This window comes from Histomonas meleagridis, assembly GCF_020186115.1.
Source record: "Histomonas meleagridis strain 2922-C6/04-10x chromosome Unknown contig_27, whole genome shotgun sequence".
In the NCBI taxonomy this organism is placed as follows: domain Eukaryota; phylum Parabasalia; order Tritrichomonadida; family Dientamoebidae; genus Histomonas; species Histomonas meleagridis.
In genome coordinates this window covers 52,356-77,718 of record NW_027150844.1, presented here as the reverse complement: position 1 = coordinate 77,718, position 25,363 = coordinate 52,356, and the positions used below count along the sequence as shown (strand labels likewise).

At 30.3% G+C, this 25,363-nt stretch overlaps 9 protein-coding genes across 9 annotated transcripts; 7 read left to right on the top strand and 2 right to left on the bottom strand.

Annotated features, from left to right (window-relative positions):
• Positions 1-36: 36 nt before the first annotated feature.
• On the top strand, positions 37-2,031 carry GO595_004505 (putative lysophospholipase; the record flags this gene model as incomplete). Its single annotated transcript, XM_067917644.1, has 1 exon — positions 37-2,031. The coding sequence occupies one exon, from the start codon at positions 37-39 to the stop codon at positions 2,029-2,031; it is 1,995 nt and encodes a 664-aa protein (XP_067775087.1).
• A 4,927-nt stretch (positions 2,032-6,958) lies between these two features.
• GO595_004504 (potassium/sodium hyperpolarization-activated cyclic nucleotide-gated channel 1) lies at positions 6,959-7,642 on the bottom strand (the record flags this gene model as incomplete). The annotated part of the gene is made up of 1 exon (XM_067917643.1): positions 6,959-7,642. One exon carries the CDS (start codon positions 7,640-7,642, stop codon positions 6,959-6,961), a length of 684 nt encoding a protein of 227 aa, XP_067775086.1.
• A 327-nt stretch (positions 7,643-7,969) lies between these two features.
• Positions 7,970-8,416, bottom strand: GO595_004503 (AT hook motif family protein; the record flags this gene model as incomplete). Its single annotated transcript, XM_067917642.1, has 1 exon — positions 7,970-8,416. One exon carries the CDS (start codon positions 8,414-8,416, stop codon positions 7,970-7,972), a length of 447 nt encoding a protein of 148 aa, XP_067775085.1.
• A 192-nt stretch (positions 8,417-8,608) lies between these two features.
• Positions 8,609-9,244, top strand: GO595_004502 (ribosomal protein RPL10; the record flags this gene model as incomplete). The annotated part of the gene is made up of 1 exon (XM_067917641.1): positions 8,609-9,244. One exon carries the CDS (start codon positions 8,609-8,611, stop codon positions 9,242-9,244), a length of 636 nt encoding a protein of 211 aa, XP_067775084.1.
• Positions 9,245-9,615: 371 nt separating this feature from the next.
• Positions 9,616-12,084, top strand: GO595_004501 (WD repeat protein; the record flags this gene model as incomplete). The annotated part of the gene is made up of 1 exon (XM_067917640.1): positions 9,616-12,084. The coding sequence occupies one exon, from the start codon at positions 9,616-9,618 to the stop codon at positions 12,082-12,084; it is 2,469 nt and encodes an 822-aa protein (XP_067775083.1).
• Positions 12,085-12,702: 618 nt separating this feature from the next.
• Positions 12,703-13,671, top strand: GO595_004500 (autophagy-related protein 18a; the record flags this gene model as incomplete). Its single annotated transcript, XM_067917639.1, has 1 exon — positions 12,703-13,671. One exon carries the CDS (start codon positions 12,703-12,705, stop codon positions 13,669-13,671), a length of 969 nt encoding a protein of 322 aa, XP_067775082.1.
• Positions 13,672-20,173: 6,502 nt separating this feature from the next.
• Positions 20,174-20,509, top strand: GO595_004499 (PIKK family atypical protein kinase; the record flags this gene model as incomplete). Its single annotated transcript, XM_067917638.1, has 1 exon — positions 20,174-20,509. One exon carries the CDS (start codon positions 20,174-20,176, stop codon positions 20,507-20,509), a length of 336 nt encoding a protein of 111 aa, XP_067775081.1.
• A 520-nt stretch (positions 20,510-21,029) lies between these two features.
• GO595_004498 (uncharacterized protein) lies at positions 21,030-21,350 on the top strand (the record flags this gene model as incomplete). Its single annotated transcript, XM_067917637.1, has 1 exon — positions 21,030-21,350. One exon carries the CDS (start codon positions 21,030-21,032, stop codon positions 21,348-21,350), a length of 321 nt encoding a protein of 106 aa, XP_067775080.1.
• Positions 21,351-22,560: 1,210 nt separating this feature from the next.
• Positions 22,561-25,035, top strand: GO595_004497 (ran-binding protein 9; the record flags this gene model as incomplete). Its single annotated transcript, XM_067917636.1, has 1 exon — positions 22,561-25,035. The coding sequence occupies one exon, from the start codon at positions 22,561-22,563 to the stop codon at positions 25,033-25,035; it is 2,475 nt and encodes an 824-aa protein (XP_067775079.1).
• Between the last annotated feature and the right edge of the window lie 328 nt (positions 25,036-25,363).

Below are 25,363 nucleotides of genomic sequence, written 5' to 3'. Positions count from 1 at the left end.
GTTTACATTTTTTACCGTTTATTATTTTTTACTAAAATGTTTTCCTATGCAAACAGCCCAACAACTCCGCGATCAAGAATGACGTCATCAACTATAAATAATTCAGATGATGAAGATATTGATTTAATGCAACTCATCCAAGATGTTACAGCAACGTCAGCTGACTACATAGGTAAAGATCAACTCAGTCAAATAGAAAATCTTAAAATTCAAGTAGAGTCTCTTGAACGTCAATTAGGTTCAGTTAAAGAATGGAATAGAATTCTACAATCTCAAATGAATGGAAGCATTGTTGAAGAGATTGTCGAAGCACTTCAAGAAGTATGTAATGACAAAAAATCTCTTGATCAAATAAAGGAAGAAAAAGATTTTTCAACTCAATTATTTTTACTCATTCAATTTATTCAATCAGAAATATCTCAAAAAGGAGACAACAGCCAAACAAAAGAAGAACTCGAAAATTCGCTTCGAACCAAAATCATAGAAGAACTCAGAGGAAAACTTCAAAAAGATCTTCGCGATGAAGTTCGAAATGAGCTCAAAGAAGAACTTGAAGAATCAGTTCGAGAAGAGCTCAGATCGAATTTGAAGAAGAAAGTTGAAAATGAGCTCAAAGAGGAACTTAAACGAAAAATCAAATCCAAACTTCGAGCCGAACTTGAGCCAAATATCCGAAATGAGCTCAAAGAAGAGCTTAAGGAAGCAGTGAGAGACGAACTTAAGGCCAATTTAAAGAAGAAAGTCGAGAATGATTTAAGATCAGAACTTGAAACCAAAGTTAAAAAAGAAGTCGAAAGCAAACTCCGGACAAATCTCAAAGGAAATGTCGAGACGAATCTTCGGAAAGAGCTAAAAATAGATTTACAAGAAGAAGTCAGAAATGAACTCAAAGAAGAACTTGAGCCAAATGTAAGAAGCGAGCTGAAAGCGAAACTTAAGAACAAAGTCGAAAAAGAACTTCGCGGAGAAATAGAGCCGAAGCTAAGAGACAGAATCGAAGCAGAACTTCGCGAAGAACTCGAGTCAAATCTCAGAGACGAAAAGCAAAATGTTAAATCCGAACTCCAATCGAAACTTAAAAAGAAAGTCGAAAATGATTTAAGAGCAGAACTCGAAGACAATATTAAAGCGGAACTCCAAACGAAACTCAAAAAGAAAGTCGAAAGCGAATTAAGAGCAGAACTCGAAGACAATGTTAAAGCAGAACTCCAAACGAAACTTAAAAAGAAAGTCGAAAGCGAATTAAGAGCAGAACTCGAAGAAAACATTAAAGCGGAACTCCAAACGAAACTCAAAAAGAAAGTCGAAAGCGAATTAAGAGCAGAACTCGAAAGCAAAATGCGGAAAGACATCAAATCCAAAATCGAAAGCGAAGAAGCCAAAGTGCGCGAAGACCTTAAGCAGAGCATCAAAGCAGAACTCGACTCCGACTTCCGCAGCGACTACAAGACACGTGTTAAGTCAGATGTCATTGAAGAGCTTAAGCAGACACTTGCGCCTAAGGTACGCAAGGATCTAACTAAATCACTTAAGGAAGAACTCGAGCAGAAAATTCGTCGGAAACTCGAAAGCGAACGTGCAAGTAATGACACTGATGTTCTTTCTTCATTGTTCTATGCTTTTTGCGATGCATATGGCCGCAACCAAACGCAGCAATATACATTCGAAGGGTTCACATCGATCACATCGAAAGCTGCTAAAGAAATTAAACACGTTCGAAAGAACTGCGAATTCGACATCCAAAAGAAGTTCCGACTCGTTACATTGTTCGATGGTATGCAACAACAAATTCAACACCTGGATCAGCTGCATACGCAAACAAGAGGTCTATTGGTGAGGCAATCAGAGATCATTAATAACTTACGGCCAAGTACCGCATGGATGACTTGGGCGCAAAGGTTATACGGACAACTTACGGACCATGAAAACAATGCGCCAAATGACGTGGACGAACTTAGGATGGAAATAGAGGAAATGATAACAAAGCCAAAGATGAGAAAAGTGGATATGGAAAAGCGGAGGAAAATATAAGTAATTTGTGATCGATAGTATTTATATATAAAGTTTGTGAACTTTGATGTTTTTGTATAGTACAATGTAAGGTTAAGAAGATATTTATTTGTTTTATATAAAATTTATTTTAATAATTTTATAGTTCGAAATAATATTTGAAAATTATTTTGATTATTTCATACAGAACTTATGTATGCATCTGTTAAAAGTTATACAGAAATAGTTAAATTACTTCTTGAACATGAAGGAATTGATATTGACGCTGATGATATTTATTTCTTTTATTTGTGATTCATTATAATGATTTTATTTTTCAAAATATTGGGTCAATTGCACCAGACTTGGGCAACGTTAAAAAAACGTAGCGAAAATAACGTTGAGAAAAGTGAAGTTTTTTTCGTTTGCGTTTTTTTAACGTTAAATAGCTACTTTAATTGCAATGTAACATTCCAATTGTTAATAAATGAACATCTTTCATAAATTGATTTTGGAATTATTTGATTATAATATTTGGAAATTATACAAAATATATATCATAAAAATCACAAAATCGAATTTTTATTATTATTATTTTGTTTAATTTTTCTTTTCCTTTTGTTCCTTTACCCAATCCAAAATCTTTTTCTTCAACTCCGGTAATTCCTTTGTTTTATCCGGGTCGAATGGCATTTGAGTCAATGGGTCCTTATTACCGAATAGGGACAAATTTTGTAGATATGTACTGTTATTTATTATCAAACCTGTTGACAGCATCACAGGGTCATACAACAATTCGTATGTAATTGGGTCCAAATAATCCGAAGGTGCATTTTCTATAATTTCTTGCGGGATATCGAATTCCAAATTTATATTATTTAAGTTACATATGAATTCCATGAAATTATTTTTAATTAAATAGAATTCATAATTATTTTTGAAGTTATCCAATTTCCCGATCGACAAATGAATGATATCTGTATTATAACCATATGCAGGGTCTTTGAAATACTTCAAAATGATTTCATTTCCCTTAAAAGACCCGACAAGTTTTATTAAGTTAATGAATAAGAATTCTGGATCAAATTCATTAAAATGAATTTTAAGTGTCATCGGATATAAATCGAAATATTTTTGTAACGAGAAATAGAACATACTTGGAAGTGAAACGAATTTCTTATCTTCGAATAACATTGATTTAGCTTCTGCGATTTTATTTAATAACAAAAGTGAATTCTTCATATCATTATAATCTAAATCATATAATTTATTTGATTGAGTTACAATATCTTCATGGAATTTATTAATATAATCAGTACAATCTTTAAACAAATAATATACAAATAATGAAATCGATTCATTGTTTGAATTATTGACAAAATAATTCAAACATTCCGGAAATTGTAACCAATAATTTAATAATTTGACGCAATTAGGCCGAAATTTATATTTATCAGAGTATTCTGAATGTGTTCCTGTAGCTTCACAACGTGAATAAAAATCAATGACTGATGGAAACGCTTTTTCGATAACAGATGTTATCAATAACAAATAATTTATTTTCTTGTCAAATAATATCGATGAATAAAATTGTACAATTTCAAATGCTAAAGTTGGATTAGGAATATAATTTCGATTAGAAAATAATTTCGTTATCATATTAATTAAATAATCATTTAACTTATTCCCAATCACATTCGCTCTCATCAAACAATTTAAGAATCGTATTGGCCCCGAAAATACATATTCTGGTATATGTTGATATATAATTGGAGGATATTCTTCAGGTGATAAATTCGATATTAAAAACTCAAATGCGCCAAATATTAATGAAACTTTGTTATCAACAGATGACTTCGATAGTAATAAATTATCAGCAAAAAAATACATTCGAGCAAAATTTTCTTTGATCCGTATTTTTTCTTTGCGGATATCCTCTGGTGTCTTTGGATCACGAATGACTGGTTCAATATCCAAAAAAACAATTCGATTTATTTGTTCCATCATTTTCATTATGTTAATAGAAACACATGTTAATGCTTTAAGTGAACAAAAGAAAAATTCAGATACAATAGATGGATCTTTTTCATTATTAGAATTAACAAGTTCAAACCATTCATTCTTTTCTTCTTCTGATATGGCATTAGAGCTTGATGACGTTTGATTTAAATTATCGATTTTCTCTTTGTTAGTAATATCAACCCAATATTGATCACCGCGAATTGCAAGAGCTGGATATGAACCAATTGGTGCAATTGTGTTTTTAAGATATGGTGTAAGTGGATTAACTTCATTCCATTTGTTTTTGAGAATAACCGCCAGACGGATCAAAACACATTCAAAATTATAACACACCATTACAGATTCAGGAACTGGGTTGGATGGGGAAAGATGGGTTTCAGCAAAGCTTATGAATTCCTTGATAAAGTCAAACATCTTGTCTTTCGTTTTAGTTGTAATGAATTTCCGAAAGATATCTTGGAGAAGATCATGATATAGAGCAATTACTTTGTCAAAAGATTGTAAGCCTTCATCAGTAATAGAACTGGGAACATTGTTTCCAAAATATTTGGCAAAAATTTCTGGTTCATCCATTGGATAAAAAGATTTGGATAAAAGTATTCTCAATGTTTGTTTAAAATGTGGTGAAAAACAAAACGATAATCTGATAGAATAAACAGACAAAAGGTCTTTGATTTTGCTTAATGTGGGTATACAATTATCAATTTTCTTAGAAGCAAACTTGGTGACAAGTTTTTGAAGAATGTTCGTAAATACAAACATGTTTTCTTGTTGGTTCTCATAAACAACTGCAGAAAGAGCAGATAGCCATTGCTGATTTATTTGGTCACTTAAATCCAAATTTAATATAAAATCAGATAACTTGCCGCAAAGTTGTTCCTTGGTCATATCTTCATATAAATCTGGTGTTGAAATTAAAATGTTTATCATATTCATTGCATTTAAAGCTGTGTTGCGAATCAAATCTGTACCATCTGTAAGAAGCGATAACTTAAGTAATAAATCTAATGAAGATATTTTGGATAAATCGAGTATTTCAATGAGATTTATTAGAAATATATCGAAATTTGATTCTCTGCTGTATTTAACCATTAACTTAAGAAGCGTTTCAGATGAAGATACAGGAAGGGTTTTTCCAAATGATAAAAGAGTTAAATTGGTTTTCATATTTGTGGCAAAAATTGAACTATCAGAAGCTTCTGTCCTGTGATGGTGTAATGCATTCAAATATTGAATAGTTTATTCATCAACAGAAGCTATTGAAATGTGGTTTCAGTGAAATTTATTCCAAAAGTGTCATGATAATGTTGTATTTCAAAAATCAAAATACAAATTTCTTAATATCTTATCAATAAGTTACAAAAACACATCAAAATAAATGTTTAAAAATAATATTACTATATAATAATTAAATTATTAATGAATATTTAATATGGATTTTCAAGGAAGGAGCAATCACGTTAAAAAGTGACACTGTTGTGGTTCCAATCAAAAAAATGAGCAAATGTAATAAAAATGCATTAGATTCATCCAAAACATCAAGCTAAAATACTTACTTTCAAAAATTGATTTCTTTTGAGCAGGCTATATTTAATTTAACAGAAAAATATATTGATTTGACATGACATGTTGCACAAACAATGAATTTATTTGATGAAAATTTTCCTATACATTTAATCATTTCATAATAGATTTTGTTTGTTCTGCATTTTTATCACGTAGAGAAACAATTGAAACATATTTAAATTATATAAATATAATTCAAACGAAAGAAGATGAAATTATTAAAATTTTTGTAGGTGCATTTGAAACAGCAATTAGATTTCATTGAAATGATATCTTTAAATATATTTATGACAATAAATTCGAAAAAATTAAAAAATTCGAAGAATTAGGAGTAAAATGCGTTTTGTATTTTAATTATGAAATTTTTACATATATAGAAAAAGATGGAATGAAAATTAATGAAAATATATTAATGAAGCAGCAAAAATTGGAAATATATTTTTTGTAATATTTTTAATTAAAAATAATCAACTTCCAGATAAATTTTTTAGTTTTTGCTTCATTTTCAGGAAATATTGAACTTGTTTCCTACATTTTAAAGCAAAAAGGAATTGATATTAATGCTAAAGATATTTATTTGTTTTATTTAATATTTATTTTAATAATTTATTGTTTCAAAATAATATTTGGAAATTATTCAAAATATTTAATACAGCACTTATGTATGCATCTGAATATGGTCATACAGAAATAGTTAAATTACTTCTTGAACAAGAAGGAATTGATATTAATGCTAAAGATAATTTTTATTTTAACAATTTGATATTTCAAAATAATATTTGGAAATTATTTAAATTATTTCAAACAGCACTTATTTGGGCATCTTTAAATGGTCATACAGAAATAGTTAAATTACTTCTTGAACAAGAAGGAATTGATATTAATGCTAAAGATATTTATTTATATTATTTAATGTTTGTTTTAATAATTTTATATATCAAAATAATATTTGAAAATTATTTAAAATATTTAATACAGCACCTATGTGGGCATCTGAAAATGGTCATACAGAAATAGTCAAATTACTTCTTGAAAATTCTGTATTTCTCCTGTGTAAACTATCGGCAAAAGTGTCGGTACACGAAAATCCGAGCTTTATATCATAGTATATTCTTAGTCAACAACTAATTATGTAGTCAATTTTTGCCAACGTAGAGGCCCTAATGAATATCTTTTAATATGCCATTTCATGTTATGTATGCACCTGAATATAAAAATACATAACAGCTGTGAATTTAATTGTGTCCCTGTATTTAAGTCTGTTCCTTACTTTTAAAATAATTTTTAATAAAAGAACCTAAATCTCGAAAATATCAACACACAAAAAATCCATATGAATTAATATCTTAATTATTTATCTTTTATTGACAGATCTGTAAAATTAGAAAAAGAAATCAAAGTCGATGTCGTAAAATGAATCATCTAATGGCTCAGGAGATTCATTGACATCTTGGTTGTATTTTTCGAAATTTGTTGAGAATGAAAATGATTGATCTTGATTAGTTTCTGTTAAGGCAACTTGTGGTGCATCATATGTACTTGTTTCACACATATATTCGGTGTTATCTTCAAATCCATTTGGTGCAGGTGACTCTTCTTGAATCTTTAAAGAAGGAGCTGGTTCAACTCTTTGACGAATTGTCCATTGGCGGAGCTCAGGGAAATTATTCTTTAAGAAAGGGAATGTGTTAATAAGATCACTTGAAGATTCAGCACCAACTGGAACCGTTCCATACCCAATTAATTGGAACGAGCCATTTATAGAAGACTTACACTTATCAGTGAGCAAGCATAATTGGTGTGTATTGATAGCAATTCCATGATCAAGCCATACAATTCCACAAACCAATGATCTTTGGATGATATTTCCATCGTCTCTAACAACAAAGCTTTTAATTTGGTCAATTAATGTTTGAAAAGTTTCTTTGCTTTTGTTTCTTCTATTCTTGTATTCTGATGAAGAAAACTTTTTTTGAAGTTCTAAGTACCGCACTTTGTCTTCTTCTGTGAGTAATTCCCAATAATTTGGCTTTTTGGTTTGGAGACAATTTGATTCTTCGCACATCGAAATTTTTGTTTTTGACTTCACTAAAATTTTCGAAATTGAATCGAATGCGACCAAATAAGGAAACGGTTAGCGGTTCTCCATTAAAACTTTTTGGATTAAAAAACCACCAAATTTAAGTGCAAAAAATGCCCTTTTTGGAAAACGATCGTTTAGGAGGTCACCCCAAAAACGTTAATAAATTTCTTTTTCGAAAAAATGAAAATCCAAAATTTATTAAATGATTTTAATAAAATCTTAGTAAAGTTTCACCCTGTATGGTGAAAACAAAAATATTGAAGTTTTGTTCCGATGAGAAATTCAAAAATAATGTTTTTTTTTATGAAACTAAAAGGAAAAGTATTGTTCAATTTTTTCCTTGGGAGCATATATTTTTTGATAAGAAAAGTCGCACGGTTCATCATATTTATATGAATTATTTTGTGAAATTCTTTGAACAGCAAGTGTAACATCTCCAGCTGCTTGATGAATTGCATTCATTATGGTTGTTATTGGTACTGTTTGATTAAAGAAAGCATATATTGTAAGAATTGTTTGATAATATGGATCATCAAAACCATATGGAATTTCTATTTGTTGTTCAAATTGAAGTTGTTGGTTACCTGTTTCTGTTATGTTTTGTTCATTTGTCTGTTGTGGAGGATCTTTTTGTTCAGTTGAATTTGTTGATTCTTGAATTGTATTAAATCCCATAACACTGTTTAGCCCTTCCTCACTTAAAGTTTCTGGTTGGTTTGGTTGCTGGTTAAATTGATGCTCAATTGGGTCGGTCATACGTACCGTTTTTTTGGGTTTTATTATAAAAATGGCGGCAAAATTGGACCTCCCCAACGTTGTCACAAAGTACTCAAAAAGTAAATAAATGAATAAAATTCGATCGTTTAACTCAGCCGTTACGAACTACAATTCAAAATAAATTTGAGGCTGATTCGATCGTTTTGGAAGTTTTGACAACCACTAGGTCCCATGGGTCGTCGTCCAGCTCGTTGCTATCGCTACTTCAAGAGTGCTCCTTATCCAAAATCCCGCTTCTGCCGTGGTGTTCCAGATCCACGTCTTCAACGTTATGAAACTGGTACAAAACAAGCCACAGCACACGTTTTCCCATATTGTGTTCGTCTTATCTATCTTGAACACAGACAAAACATTTCTGCTGAAGCTCTTGAAGCTGCTCGTGTTAGCTCCAACCGTTATATGATGAAGACAATGGGTAAAGCATATCACATCCGTATCAATCTTCACCCATTCCATGTTCTCCGTATCAACAAGATGCTTTCCACTGCAGGTGCAGATAGACTTCAAACTGGTATGCGTCATGCCTTCGGTAAACCAAATGGTATGGTTTCCCGTGTTAACCACCCACAATGCATTATGTCCGTCCGTGCACCAAAGGATGGCCTTAAGAATGCCATTGAAGCCTTCCGTCGTGCATCATTCAAATTCCCAGGAAAATCAAAGGTTATTGTTTCATCAAAGGTTGGCTTCACACCATATACACTTCAAGAATACAAAGAATACCTTGCTTCAGGTAAGATTGTTGAATGTGGTAATCACATGCGCCGTGTATACCGCCGTGGCCCAATTCCAAATAAGGCTAACTAAATGATTCAATAAAGGTATCATTTTAACTATGATTTTTTGGTTACAAAAGAAATTCTTTGATTTTTGTAATTTTGAAATAATTCAAAAAACAGAACATCCATTTTTTATGAATACAATAAGATAAATAGAAAGTAACAAGCAATAAAACGCAAACAAATTGCTGTTTCTTTGTGCGATCGATCTATCTGCAATTTCATTTTGTAATATAAAACTACAAAAACGCTAGTGAAATTGCATATTAGAACACAAAAAATTTAATAATATCCATTAAATAATTGAGCAGAACACCAAATTCATTTTTTAAAAAAAATTAACGGTCACTAAAATTAAATTTTTATTTGAATGACTTTGTTCGTATTTTTCGACCATTAATGAGTGGTTCTTCTCTAGATTTTGTGTTTTCTAATTTAATAAGTGGCACTTACAGTGGTGCCACTATTTGTTTTGATCAAAGTGGCGAAAAGCTTTTACTTCCAGAAGGAAATCGTCTTTCAATTTTTGATGTTTCACGAAGTCAAGTCCAAACACAAAGGCTAGAGCACAGATCAACAATTACACATGTTGCAGTATCTAAATGTGGAAATTATGTAATTACAGCAGATCGAAAAAATTATGTTATCATCAGTAATTTCTCAAATAATGGCTTCCACTATCAAAGACGTTTCAAGAAGCCAATAACGGCCTTAGCATTTGCACCAAACAAAAAAGGATTTGCAGTTGCTAGTTCAAACAAACTCACGATATACAAAGATCCCTCAGAAGTTACTGCATTAAAACCATTTGTTCATGAAAAGAGTGTTGGTGGTCATTACGATTCTATCAATCATATTGATTTTTCACCAGACGGCTCATTATTTGTAACATGTTCATCAGATATGACAATTCGTCTTTTTATGACTGATCCTGTTGAAGACTTTGTTCCTATTACTCTTGCCGGGCATCGTGGCAAACCTATTTTCGCTACCTTTATCGAAGATAACAAAACGATAATGTCACTTGGTCAAGATGGCTCTGTTTTTGTTTGGTCCATTTCCGATGATTTCACAGTACAAATTGTTAGCAAGCGTCGTCTGGATGAAGAGAACTTTGATTCGCCCAAGAACAAGTTCCAAAACATTGTCGCCGCATCATACAAAAACGGTTTTCTTGTCTGCGGTTTTACCGATGGCAGTTTCAAAGTTTATTCGGTCCCTAACCAACAAACGAACCTTAAGTCATCTGCATCTGTTACGTTTTCAAATGAGCGTGTGAGTTCTATTGCCGTCTCCGATAAATATGCCGCTATTACATCAGGTAAATTAGGCGAATTAATTGTATGGGATTTACAAAACGGTTCTGTTGCGCAACGAACGTTATCACATTTTGGAGGTGTTAAATGTTTTGCATATTCACCAAATGGCGTTGTAGTAGCAACAGGAGGTGATGATGGTAAACTTAAAATATGGGATACACAAACAGGATGTTGTCTTTCAACATTTGATGAACATAAAGGACCAATTAATGATATAGCATTTGGAGAAAGTGGGCGAACAGTAGTTACAGCATCATTTGATGGTACATGTAAAGCATTTGATGTTGTACGTGGAAGATGTTTCCGTACTTTCTCCATCGAAAATAATCATGTTGAATTCTCAAGAGTTGCAATTGATTCACATTGTGAATTCGTGGCCGCTTGTGGTAGAGGAGGAATGGAAATATATTTATGGGCAATGACGACTGGGAAACTTTTAGAAACACTTACGGGACATTCAGGACCTGTTAGTTCTGTAGCATTTACACAAATGATGAGATTAGTAAGTGGCTCATGGGATGGTACTGTTCGTATATGGGACTTTTTGGATTCACATTCTTCTGTTGGATTAGAAGCTCGAGGAGAAGTAACAGATATAGCTATATCACCTGATGGGAATACATTATGTATTGCTAATTCATTGGGAAGATTAATTATGTATAATCCTGATACTAATGAATATGTTGGCGAAATTGAAATATCGAATGATGCTCGAGGTGGAAAATTATATGATGAAGAAATATCAGCTAAGTCGACAAAGTGGTATTTCGATTCAATTGATTTTTCGCCTGATAGTTCTTATATTATATGTGGTGGTCGATCTAAGTTTTTATGTATATATAATGTCAAACGCAAATTATTAATGCGTAGAATTCAATATACTGTTAATGAAGAATATTCAGGCGTAGATGGTTATATTAAGAAATATCATGGGTCTGGTGTAGCACAACAAATCTTAGATGCTAAATTGGGTCAAAGGGAAGTAATTACAGCTTCAATCTTCGATGCTAAATGGTGTCCAACAGGAAGAGGTTTTGGAGTGGCAACACCTGAAGGGTTATTGATTTATGTTAGTTCGGATCAAATAATTGTCGATCCTATAGAATTAGAGACTGATATTACTCCTTTACATGTCAAAGAAGCATTAGAACAAAAGGAATATGTGAAAGCTATAATTATGGGTATTAGATTGGGTCATACTGAAAGACAATTGTTGTTTTCGACTTTGACAAATATACCTGTAGAAGGAATCGATTTCGTGGTAAGTCATATCCCTTCAAAATACGCTGCAGATTTTTTGCAGTTTTTGGCAGAAGCACTTAAAAACCCACAGGTGGAATTAGTGTTGAGATGGATCAAATCAATGTTAGTGTTTCATACGCATAAAATTATGAAGGATAAAACTGCAGTCCCTGCAGCACATTTGTTGCAAAAATCTTTGTCTTTTAGAGTGGATCAGGTGATGAATACTGCAAGAGCGAATTTGGACTTAATGAACTTTTTGTGCGGTCAACCAGATCCAGTACCAGAACTAGAAGCAGAAGAATAAAATGTAATGAATAAATGATATATAAATAAATGATATTACATCGTTTTGACTGTTAATGATATCAAAAATTAAATAAAAATTATTTGATTTGTAACAATATGTTTGAAATTATAAAAAATCAGCTCTATCAATACACATGGCAAATTGCAAATTTGAAAAAATTTAATTATAAAACTCATTTCTAAATTAACTTAAGTTAATGTTAACATTGCTTTATGAAGTGATTCATTTATGATTAATTGAATTGAGCATTTTTTACTGTACTAGCATCTTCTTTTATTATCTGATTCAACATTAAGGTCATAATATTATAAATATATCTTCACTCTTCATTATAAAATTATGCAATGTAATTTGAAAATTTTTCGACAAATAATCATATTAATATTATTGCTAGTATACTTATAATAATATTATTGCTATAGCTTTAAAAAAACACACAAAGACATTTTTAGACAGTTCAGTGAACTGAGTTCACAAATCATTCAAACTTTCCCTACGAAAACGATCAAAATCAAATCAAATTTTTACACATTTTTCGAAATTTCAATAACGTTCTTAGAAAGATTTTTTATGCAAAAATGCGTGGTGTATCGTTTATTAACCGTTATAGCAAAAATGGAAGAATCCAGACGACACATCTCTTTTGACCAAAGAAACGAGCAAATCGGTCTTGCAACATCGCGTGGATTCATTATCTATGAGTGCGCCAGTGGTATTGTCTTATATGAAGCCATTTTTCCAGGTGGTGGAGCAAATTGTCTTTCCATTCTCAGTGATTCTAATTTAGTCGCCGCCACTGGAGATGATTCATTAGAAGGGTTTAAGAAGTCAACCGTTGTACTTTGGGATTGTGTCAATGATAAAGTTGTTAGACTTATTGATTTAGACGATATTCCCATTTATGATCTTATTTTCCGTGCCGACTGCCTTGTTGTTGTTCATGGTGATCATATCAACTTCTATGATTGTTGTGATTTTGAACTTACATATACTACACTTAATCCGTCTCCTTCCAAATTTTGTGTTACTCTAGTTCAATCAAATTCTCTTAATCTTTGTGCCATTCCTTCACCCAGTGGTAACTCCATCATCATTGCTGATTATCATGATCCAGGATATACACTTGGGGAAATTCCAGTTCCTTTTTCACGAGTTAACTTTTTTGCTTTTGATTCTAAAGGCCAACTATTTGCTACAGTTGTTAATGAAGGTCGTACAATATATTTATGGTCCGTACTCGAACTCAAATTAATTGCCAAGTTTAAGCGCGGGCTTCATTCTGCTAAAGTAAGCGGAATAGCATTTGATCACCTCTCAAACTTCTTCATCATGACCACAAAGCGTGGGACAATGCACGTGTTTGCAATTCCAACACCTGCAGAACGCGCGAACAGTGAAGTAAAGTCGTCCATAAGATCGAAGTTTAACTATGAACTTCCAAAGGGAGCGGACTTCCACTGCCAATTCGATATTGCGGGTTACGTAATCACAGGAATTTCAGATGACGGATCATTCAAACAGTTTAGACTTGACATAGAGAAGGGAATGGTCGTACCAATATGCGATAGGAAATTGGAGGTTTGAACGTGATTTAGTAAAGTTTGTGGAATCTTTGTTTAATTTTTATGAAAATGCAAAGTCGAAGGACAAAAAACTAATTTTCTCTGTGCCGCGTTTTTCTGATAAAAACAATCTTTAATCATTGAATTTCCTATCAACTAAACCAAGACCAATCTATTATCCTAATATCTTAGTGTTGATTTTCAAATTTGCTTATTTCATTATGAATTGAATACTCATATTAAGATGGTCACTTTCGGTACCCTATCGTTACTAATAAATAATTGGATAATAATTTTCATGCACTTAAACGTTTAAGCACCAAAAGTGACAATACCGATCCCGAATGGGGCGCCCCGAAAAAAACTTAACCGAAAACTTGAATTTAACGGCCGCATTCAATGGGCAGCTGGAAATGAGTTCAGGTCAATCGAAATATAATTATCAGGCGCTCATTGACCAAGCAAAACAAATGAAAACAGATGAATATTCCAGTTTATCAACATTGTCACTTGAATCTCTTTCTCATGCCACAATGCAATCACTTTCCAGCATCCCAATAAGTCGCCAAACAACTGATCTACGTCAATGTATTAAAATAGCTTCTCTTGTTTATACCCTTATTAAACTTCGAAAAGATCATTATCCAAAATTAATTTCAATTTTAGATTCTTTAAATCCCAAACGTGATGAACAAGTTGGTATTTTCATTTCATTTGTATATTCCAAGCTTTTTAAATATGTTACACGTGATTTTGTCGAGAAAAAAATCAATAGCTGTCTTAATTATAATTCAACCAATGTCCTTCCAAGCGCCTTTTTCTTATATTTTCTAGCGAAGTTTTCACCAAAATCTGTTTTATTAAGTAACTCACTTTTTATAAATACAAACACCAAAATAATCTTAAATGATCGCAAGGATGTTCGAGACATTGGATACGAAACCCTTAAACTTTATTTACAGATTCATAAAAGAGCACAAGCAACTAATTCTCTTCATACCAAAATTCCACTTTTTGAACTTGCGCAACAAAATCTCAAAAAATCATTGCATCAACAACTTGGCTCATTTTTAATATTTGCCGCAATTATTGAGCATTGGCCATCATTAATTGGTGATCAAGCGTCTGAGTTGATGTATTTTTTTGCCAATGTATTAACAGATTCACCAAATGAACTACGTGAATTAGCCATTTATGACTTAGTTTTATTATCGAATGTTGAGCATATTACGTTTAAAGATTTTTATTTCAACAAAATCTTAAACATTTTATTTGAATTTAATCTTAAGCAAAATGTAAATTCTTTAATGACGTTATCATTATTGAAACTTATACAACAATATCCGAACTTAGATTATGAGCCATATTCGCAACAATTTGTTAATGTATTTACCAATTTATTAGTTAACTCTAATGAAGCACCATTTCCAAATGGGTTTCAATTATTAAAAGAATTATCAATTAATTGTCCGATTACAATTGTTCAAAACATTAGTAAATATGCTACGATCTTAATACAAACCAAAATCACTAAAGATTATGTCCAAATAATACCACCATTATTTACTAAGATACCAAATTTATGGTATCAAATCATGCCGACATTTATTGAATCATTACCTAAGAAGTTAAATGAAGTCGAAGGCACTGAAATACTTGAATTTATTTCATTATGTCCGAATATAAATTCACCAGAGTTAATACATCAATTAGATCTTTTATTATTAACATCAGATCCATTAATTCGAAGTTATGTACCACGCGCTTTATTATCTCAATTTAAATATGATAATAACCCAACATTAATCGGAACCATTTATAAGTTAATAACAATATCGTTGACTGATCCTGATCCTAAAGTTCGAGAGATGACATTAAAATCATTTCCTGAACAATCATATAAATTCTTAACTAAAGATGATATATTTTATAGTATTACATCATTAGTTAAAGATGAAGATTATAATGTAAGTAATGCTGCAATTGAATTACTTGGAAATATATCAAAAAAATCGCCAATTAATGCTTTAGCTTTTTTAAGGAAATATTTATTAGATTTATTATTTCTAATTGATTCGCCAAGACCTTTACGAATTAAAGAAGAAATGACACGTTCAATATTACCATTATTATCAGCTTCGACTGAAATATTACCAATTTATTCATCAACGTTATGTGATATATCATTTAGACAACTTTCTTTTACACCTATATCAGAAATTACATATTTTGAAGAGAATTTTATAAAGAAGATTAATTTGAATTTAATTAAAGCTATAGGTTTTATAGCAGAAATTAATGTTAAATTAATTGGACCACATTTAACAGAGTTTGTAGATTATTTCATATATTTATTACAACAACATGGATCTAAACAAATCAAATTAGCAATTGTTACAACATTATTTCCAATTATGAATAATTCGAATGATGATATAATAACAGAAGTAAAAAAGAAACAAATGTTAAATGCTTTAATTAGTATACCAAAGAAATATAACTCTAAGAATTTACTTGTAGCAATATTAAAGTTAATTGGTTTATTAGGAGCAATTGATCAAATCCCAAATGAAATGGAACAATCATCATTTGAAATCGAAGAAGTTAAGTTTAATAATCCATCATATTTTATGTCATGTTCATGTAAAGTATTATTATCAGTCTTAAATGATGAATCATTATTATTACATTATTCACAAACTATTAAAGCTTTAGTTTATATATTTTGTAATGATTCTACATCAACAGAAAATTATTTTAATGAATTTATGAATATTTTTTTAGATCAAATTAAGACACAAATGTCATCGGAATATATGGAATTATTATGTAAAATATGTATTGAAGTACCTTCACAATGGTTAACACCATATTCGACTGATTTTTTTGAATTAATCCAAAAGTTATTTGATACTTCTTTATTAACAAATGTATTAGATTTAATTCCAATATTATCAAATGTAATTAATGATAAATTTGCTTCTTTCATGTCTGAATGTATAACACTTTTATTAGATTCATTATATAATTATCAAGATTCAGACCCAAAAATTTGTCATAAGATTTATATATCATTAATATCATTAAAATCATTTTCAAGTGATTATTATTTTTTAATATTTCCTGAAATTATTAATATATTATCATCGAATTATACATTACCAGAAGTACAATTAGATTCATTAAATGTTTTAAGGATTTTCATACAAAAAATCGATTGTGGAATATTTTCATCATCATTTATGCGATGTGCATTAAAATATGTTAATACTAAAGATATACGAATTAAACAACAATCAATACAAATCATATATTCATTATTAATACGATTAAGGCCATTATTTAATTTTTATTCAACCCAAATTATTAATATATTTAAATCTAATAATATATCAACAAATTTTATTGATAATATATGTAATTCAAATTCAACAAATTTAAATGATTTTCCTTTTGTAGATCAAACGGATAATTTAACAATAAGGATTAATAAAAAAATTCGTGTAAATAAATCAAATGAAATTGATGAAGAATTATTATGTAAAGCGTTTGATTTAAAAGAAGATGAAACGCCATGGAATTGGAAAGAATGGTTTCAAAACTTAATATATACATTATTAAGTCAAAGTAAATCACCATCAATTAATTCATGTACATTTTTATGTAATTCATTATTTAATTTATCAGATACATTATGTAATCCGGCATTTTTATCTATATGGCCAAATATATCATTAAATACACAAATATATATATCAGCTTCTTTAACGAGAGCTTTATTAAGTGAAGCTTTACCAAGTACAATACGATCTTTTTTAGTGAATTTAATAGATTTCATGGAAAGATCAGATTATAAAATACCAATATCGAAACAAGTATTATGTAAAAGTTGTGAAATGTGTCAACAATATTCAAACACTTATTATTTCGCTATACAATGGTATGAAGAAGAACCAACAAATATTGAAGCAATTGAAACATTAATTAAATTAGCAAATTATATGGGACTTAAAAAGACTATTGAAGGAGTTTTTCGGAATTTACAAAAGAATAATATAACTTCAAATACTCCAAAATGGTTAGAAAGATTATGTCAATGGAGTTTAGCTTATGAAGCTTATCAACAAAAGCCTTTATCATCAGAATCTTTACAAGGGACATTATATTGTTTAAAACATTTACAAAGATGGGATGAAATTATTGAACGAATTCCACAATTTGAAGCACTTGATTTAAATGAACAAATTGATTTAGCTCCAATTATAGCTACTGCTTTATTCCATAGACAACAATGGGTTAAATTATCGAAGATTTTAGAACTTTGTCCACAAAACTCAGTTAAAGTATTAATTATAACTGCTTTAAATTATATTTCTCAAGGGAATAAAGAAAAAGCACTTGAAACAGTATCTAAAGCTTATAATGCATTATCTATAAATGCTCGAGGTGTCTTTAAACATGATAAAACAGCATTATATTCATTGTTAATTAAAGCACAACAATTATATGAAGTTACAGAAATAGCAGAAAATAAAGAAAATATCGAAAATTGGAGAAAACGATTATCAATATGTCGACAATCATATAAAGTATATCATCAAATTCTTTCGGTACATTTAACAGCATTTTCTGTTAAAGATTTAATGAAAGATGCATTAAAAATGACAAAACTTGCGTTAGAATCAAATGATTTCCAATTATTTGATTCATCAATGAATTTTTTATTTCCAAACAAATCGAATTATACAATTGAAATTGCATTTTTACATGCGAAAGGTAATTGGTATCGTGGTAAATATAATGAAGCATTAATTGAACTTAAAAACATAATCCAAAATTATCAAACTAATGACAAGAAATTAAAAGCAAAAATATATTTCACATATGGAAATTGGATAATAACATTAACGAAAAATGATAAATTATATAATACGATTGAAGGAGCAATGAAATTCTTCGAACGATCAATACAACAAGGTACACATTATTATCATGCATGGGAAACATGGGCATGGGCATCATCTGTATTATTTAACAACAACAAAAACAACAAAATTTATGCAATTAATGCTATAAATGGATTTTTGGAATGTATTCGTCTTAGAAAAGAAAGTTCATTATCACAATTATATCAAATGATATCATTATACTTTAATAGTGAACTTGATGATGAAACGTTTCAAAAGATTTCATTCAATATTTATCGATTAAATGATTCGGTTTTGTTGAATATAATTCCACAATTATTTAAGAATTTACATAAAGATAATACACGAGAATCGAAATTTTCGGCACAAATCGTTAACAAATTAATATCAAATCATTTTCATATATTGTTGTATCCATTGTTGTTTAGTATTAATACATATAATTGTCAAAGCGCTAAGAAAATTATCGAAGATTTTAACTTAGAAAACCCTTTAGCGATTAATCAAGCTCAAATTATTACAAATGGGTTAATAACTTGTTCAACTTCAATATTAGAAAATTGTAATGATTTAATTATTAATTCGATAAAATGTTTCCAAAGTAATAAATATATAAATATAAAACAAAATTTAATAAATTGTTTTAACTTATTAAAGAATTATAATAATAAAAATGATAACATACAATTTATTAATGAATTAAAGATAGAAATTAGTAACTTAATAAATGAAAAAAATGTATTCTTACAAAATAAAAAGTTACAAATTTTATTAATGAAAATTAAACAATATTTAAATACAATTCATTCGGTACAAATGGATTTAATTTCTCCCGAATTATCACAATTAAGAAATTCTATTTTATGTATCCCTGGTACTTATAGTATAACGTCAAATATCATCACTATTTTAAGATTTGAACCAATCCTGGAAATATTTAACTCAAAACAAAGACCTCGTTTAATAAAAGTTTATGGTTCTGATGGTATACAACATCGCTCTTTATTAAAAGGAAGAGAAGATTTGCGGTTTGACCAATTAATCATGCAATTTTTTCAATTGATAAACCAGTTAATTGTAAGTAAATTTCCCAAAGAAGACAGAAAACTGAAAATTTACACTTATTCAATTACCCCCCTCTCAAAAAGCGCCGGTTTAATTCAATTCATCGATGGGACCGATACGATGTTTTCGTTAATTAAAGATTATAGAATACAAAATAAAATCCCTTTATTTAATGAAAACGATATAATGGAAAAGGATTATGTTCGTAATATAGATATCCTTAGACCTGTTCAACGATTAGAAGCCTTAAGATCAACAATCGACCAAACAAAAGATACTGATTTTAGAGAAATAATATGGTGTACATCAAAGAATTCACGTGAATGGATCTATAGAGTATTATCATTTTCACAATCAGCAGCTATAATGTCCATAATAGGATATATTATTGGAATTGGAGATCGACATCCATCAAATATAATGATACATCGAAACAGTGGAAGTATTATACATATTGATTTCTCCGATTGTTTCGATGTCTTAAGTCGAAGAATTCAATGGCCCGAATTCATACCATTTCGATTAACTCGAATGATCACTAAAGCGTTTGGGCCGAATGGATACGAAGGAGACTTTAGAATAACATCCGAAGAAACATTGAAAATGGTTCGCGAAAGTAAAGAGAGCGTTATAGCTGTGCTGGGCATCTTCTTGGAGGATCCGGAAGAGAAGAAAATCATTTGCCAAGAAGATAACGTGTTGATTCCGATTGAAGAGTCAATCGAAATTGCGCATAATAAGATAAAAGGAATTGTCGTGGATGATAATGAGTTAAATGTACAGGAACAGGTCGAAATGTTAATTAATAAGGCGACAGATTTATATAATTTGGCTCATCTACATAAGGGATGGAACCCACTGTGGTAAGCAACTAACTGTTCTTATGTTTTTATATAAAAATTATTGAGAATAATGTGTTTGTTGAAACAAATTTAATGTTTTCCATTTGCATTTAGAAAGATAAAAAATTTTTGCTTATAGATTTGGTTCTGATTTTTTGATTATATTTGTTATCTTGATAATTTTAGTTGTATTAATGTGCTCTTGTTGATACAATATTTATTCACTATATTTTTGTTAATTAATATTGAAGATAAAAGAATTCGTAAATAATTTCTTCAGCAATTTGATAAAAAAAGTTTTCTTTATTGATATTTGTTTGTTTAACATATGAAAATCGATTTATTTAATATTTTATCCAAAAAGAATAATGGTATTCATTTCGCTTCAGATCACTATCCTCGTTTTATCCTAGCCAAATCATAGGAAATTCTTAGATCCGAGTGGTACCACCGATTTTCAATTATAAAAAATATTTGCAAAAATTATTGTAGATTGAATAAGACATTTCAATTTTGAGACATATTTTTTTCACTTCATTTTTAAAATGGTGAAGATAGAAAATCCAGTTGGTACACTAGATGATAAAGCAAGATCAGGTGTTAAGGATGATGTTAGATGTGGTTTCTTAAATTGGCTCACATCTTTTGTTGTCGAAGGTGATGATGGTGAAACATATTGTTGTGGAGGTTCAATACTTTCTTTAGCAGTTGGACAACTTGATATTCTTTCGATTGGTCTCTCTAAAGGATTTGGTAAAGCTCATCAACTTCCATCTTCCATTTATAAGGTTGGTAGATATCCAGGTTATACATTTAATGAACTTATCAAACAGCCAAAAGGTACACTTAATATTGAAAGATTATAAGATAAAGTCATTGTTACATGTGGCCCACAATTTAAAGTTGAATGTAATGCAGATCATTCATGGCATTTATTCATTGATCTTCCAGGAAAGAATTATAAAGCTTAACTTTGGCATCGACCACAAGGCTTTCCATTATGGTATGGAAGAGATAAACCTTCATATCTTACACAACATTCTATTACATATGGATATAATTGATCCAGTCAAGTTGATGGTTGGCTTGATTATGAAGGAAAGGCTTTGGCATGCGAGAACGTTATGTTGCTGTTGATAGTTCTGCTTCTGATCTTAGTGGTTGGGAAGATTGAGGATTCATTGCATTTAATGAAATCCACTCATCTTTATGTGATATGAGAATGGGCATGAAAGATCTCTCTGTTTATGATATCGAAAACAAGAAACACTATCCAGAAGGCAAAATGACTATTACACATGAAGATTGGCATTTTTACGAGAACTTGAAGGATTTATTCCAACAAAATATAATATAACTATTGAAGTCGAAGATGGCGTTTATGAAGTCCAAGTTGGTAACGCTACAACATGGGTGAGTTACATTTAAGGTTCCTGATGCCATGGCATGCATATCCAAATATTTTACCTCGCGAACTTTATATTGATGAAGTTAGAACAGGTGAAAAATTTGATACACTTTAAAGTGAAACTCTTACATTTAGCCAATCAGCAGTAAAAAATTGATTGGTAAATAATTTTTTAAAGACTTATAATATTTATATATATGAAATAACACAACATACATTTCAAATGTGTTAGAAGATCTTGTAAATGTTTATGAAAAGTTGATTAATTGTCGATACACCACCAGGAAAAGGAGATGTTCATCAGCTTATGAACATTGATTATGCTATGGTTGTTTTCACGACTCAAATGAATTAAGAAAATTGGCGTTAATAACTTTTCTGGATTTCAGTGTGGTTTTTGCAATATAAAAACAGAAATTTTTAAATCTCCAGAATTTGATAATATATTAAAATCACAAAATATCCCACTTCTTGATGAAAGATGGTTCAACGTTTCTAAATATTATTCCCATTTAGTTTGTCAATTACAGGACAATGATTGTTTCATGAATCACTGTAATACCAAAACTTCACATGAAAATTATATAATTTATATAAAAGTGTCATACCTCACAAGTTCAAAAAACGGTCTCTTGTCAAATGGCAATTTTCATAAACTGACCTCAGGGATGGAAAATCATAAACACGAGCTTGTTGGTGATGTAACAATTGATTCCAAAGGAATTGCAGTTTGTAATGGTGATTGCAGCATTTTAACATATGAAGATTCTGCTTTTTCATTCAACATTATACAAATAAAAACAGAAAAAAATCCAAAAATTGAATTTGGTCTAAAAACTCAAAGCGATAACACATTGAAGTTTGATTTTGCAAGTGTTGTTGGTCAGTATCGTCAAAAAAGCATTTATCCACAAATATCAATTGATGGAATCAATGTAATTATTCACATGCTCATAGAAAACTCAAACTTAGTTATTTTTATAGATAACACAGAAGTTTCTAAACATGAACTACATGAAATAGGCAATTACAATTTCTTTTTAAATATTTCAAACAGTCAAAAAACCATATTAATTACATCACTAAACACTGACCCACTTCCAGCCATTTTCTTCCTAAACCTCCAAAGCACTTTATGGAATTCAAAATTTCATCTTGGAAATGTTAATAACTTTATCACATACAACAGTCAATGTCCAGTACGTCCCACTAGTGCAATAGCACTAAATCCACTTAATCCAATTCCCGGGTCAAACGGAATTATTTATTTTGAGTTTACAAAAAGATTTGGAAGTAATCAAGAAGGCTATCTTTATAAAATTGGACTTAGTACTTCTTCAGACACCAGCAAATCGCCAAGTTCAATGTATTATCAGTCTGTCAATAATTCTATAGTTCTTGGAGAGAAAGTAATCAAAATCTCTAAAAAGCCCAAAACGTTTGGATTTGGGAATGACCCGCAAAAAGGTCCTTTCTATACATTGGATGGCGAAATATTTTATTTTGGAGTTGGTTATAACAAAACTAATTTTTATCCATTTTATCGAACCAAGCATTCCATTCAACAAGAGTTCTATTTGAACTATGGGCAAGTCCCTTTTGCTTATAAAGGGATACCAACCACCAAAGGTTGGAATTTGTTTACATTCCAACATATCCCACCAATAAAATATGGAATATATCCACATAGACATGTTCTTAACTTCTATACTTCTGCTGGAGCTTATGTAGACTATTGCTTACCAATCATGTTTGATAAAATAATGAAAGAAGGTTCATATGAAGTTCATCTTATATCAATGTATAAGGAAAATTCCGAGAACCTATATGGAATTGGATTTGGTGATGATAATTATAGAAGGAATAATATGATTGGATGGGATTCTAATTGTCTTGGCCTTCATTCTGATGATGGCAAAAGTTTTTACGATAACGACGATAAGCAAACGGTCGACCCGTCACTTTTTATACCAGGATTGACAGAAGCCGTTAACATTTCAAAGAATAAAGTTACATACTATATAGATAAAGAGCAATATAAAATATCTAAGGAATATCCTTATGAAGGATATCCAACTATTACAGTTAGAGGACCTATTTCATTAATTATAAATATGGGCGAAACTCCATTTTATTACCAAAATGAAGATCAAGAAAATGGGATTCAATTGTTCAACAAATTAAAGGTCGAAATGACAAACATGCGTCTTGATAAATTTGAGTTAGAAATTGGTGATATGCTTGAATCAAGAGATCGATCATTTAGAGGAACATTTGTAGGCGAGTTAAATGATCGTTTATATTGTACAATTCCAGGATTAAAAGGAGCATATCCCTTAGTAGAAACCGAACCATATGATTTCATGCTTAATTATCGAGTTATTCGACGAAACAACTCGAAACCACTTTTTCAATCATTTTTAATCGTCGATTCGTTTTTAACGGTCGATATATCAAAAAGTGACTTTCCAATGGTTTACGCCACACAAAGCGGTTTATCAACAATGATTGGTACATGTGAAAAAGGTTATGTTTTTCGACCTGTTCAAGATTTGTATAACAACAAAAGTCTTTGTGTTTATAAGGAATTACCACCGAAAGTTCCCAATTATAATCCAAGTTTTGAATTTCTTGATGAAGAATATTTTCTTTTTGATATTGTTCTTACCAATGGAAATGATGTTGTTATGCTTCTTGGCAAGAATGAACAAGATGAAATTGTTAGTTGGAATGGAAACGAATATATTACATTCCAAGAAAAACCTAAAAAAATCATTTGGCGAACATTCGGAATTGCGTTTATTCGAAAAAGGCTAATGGAAAAGAATTTGTACTCAAACGGAATGAACATTGGCGGAGTTTCATATCCGCGAAATGTTTTTGCGAACTCAAACGACGTGTTCCTGTACAAAGAGGACAACAGAGTTGCGCGAGGACTCAATCCAACGCCCGAACTATTCGAATATTTCACGTCAAGTTTGTGCGAAAAGTTATTAGCTGACGAAAATAAAGAGAAAGAAGTTAAAAACGAAAGCAAACAAGACGTAAATTTGAGTTTTGATTGGGTGTATTCTGTTGCAGATGCTGAATACAAACCTCAAAACATAAACGAAAACAAATTAACTAAAGAAGTAAAATGGTAATATTATAATTTTTTTGTTTGTTTGTGATTCGATTTACAAAAGAAAATTTGGAATTTTCCAAATAATTTTGCGTCACTTTTCAGGTTGCATAAGCCAATGAACGAAATTTTTAGCAATATCCAAAAATTAATAACAGAACAAAAAGTACAAAATTGGAACTACATCATTGGTAAAGAGTTACAAAATTTGGAATTACAAATGGAAGCTCATCCTGAACAAATTAGTGAAGATTACGAAATTATCTTATTATCGTTATTAAAAACAAATACACATGAGACAAGTCCTGTTGTTGCTCGGACTTTAGGATCTTGCTTATCATATTTCTATA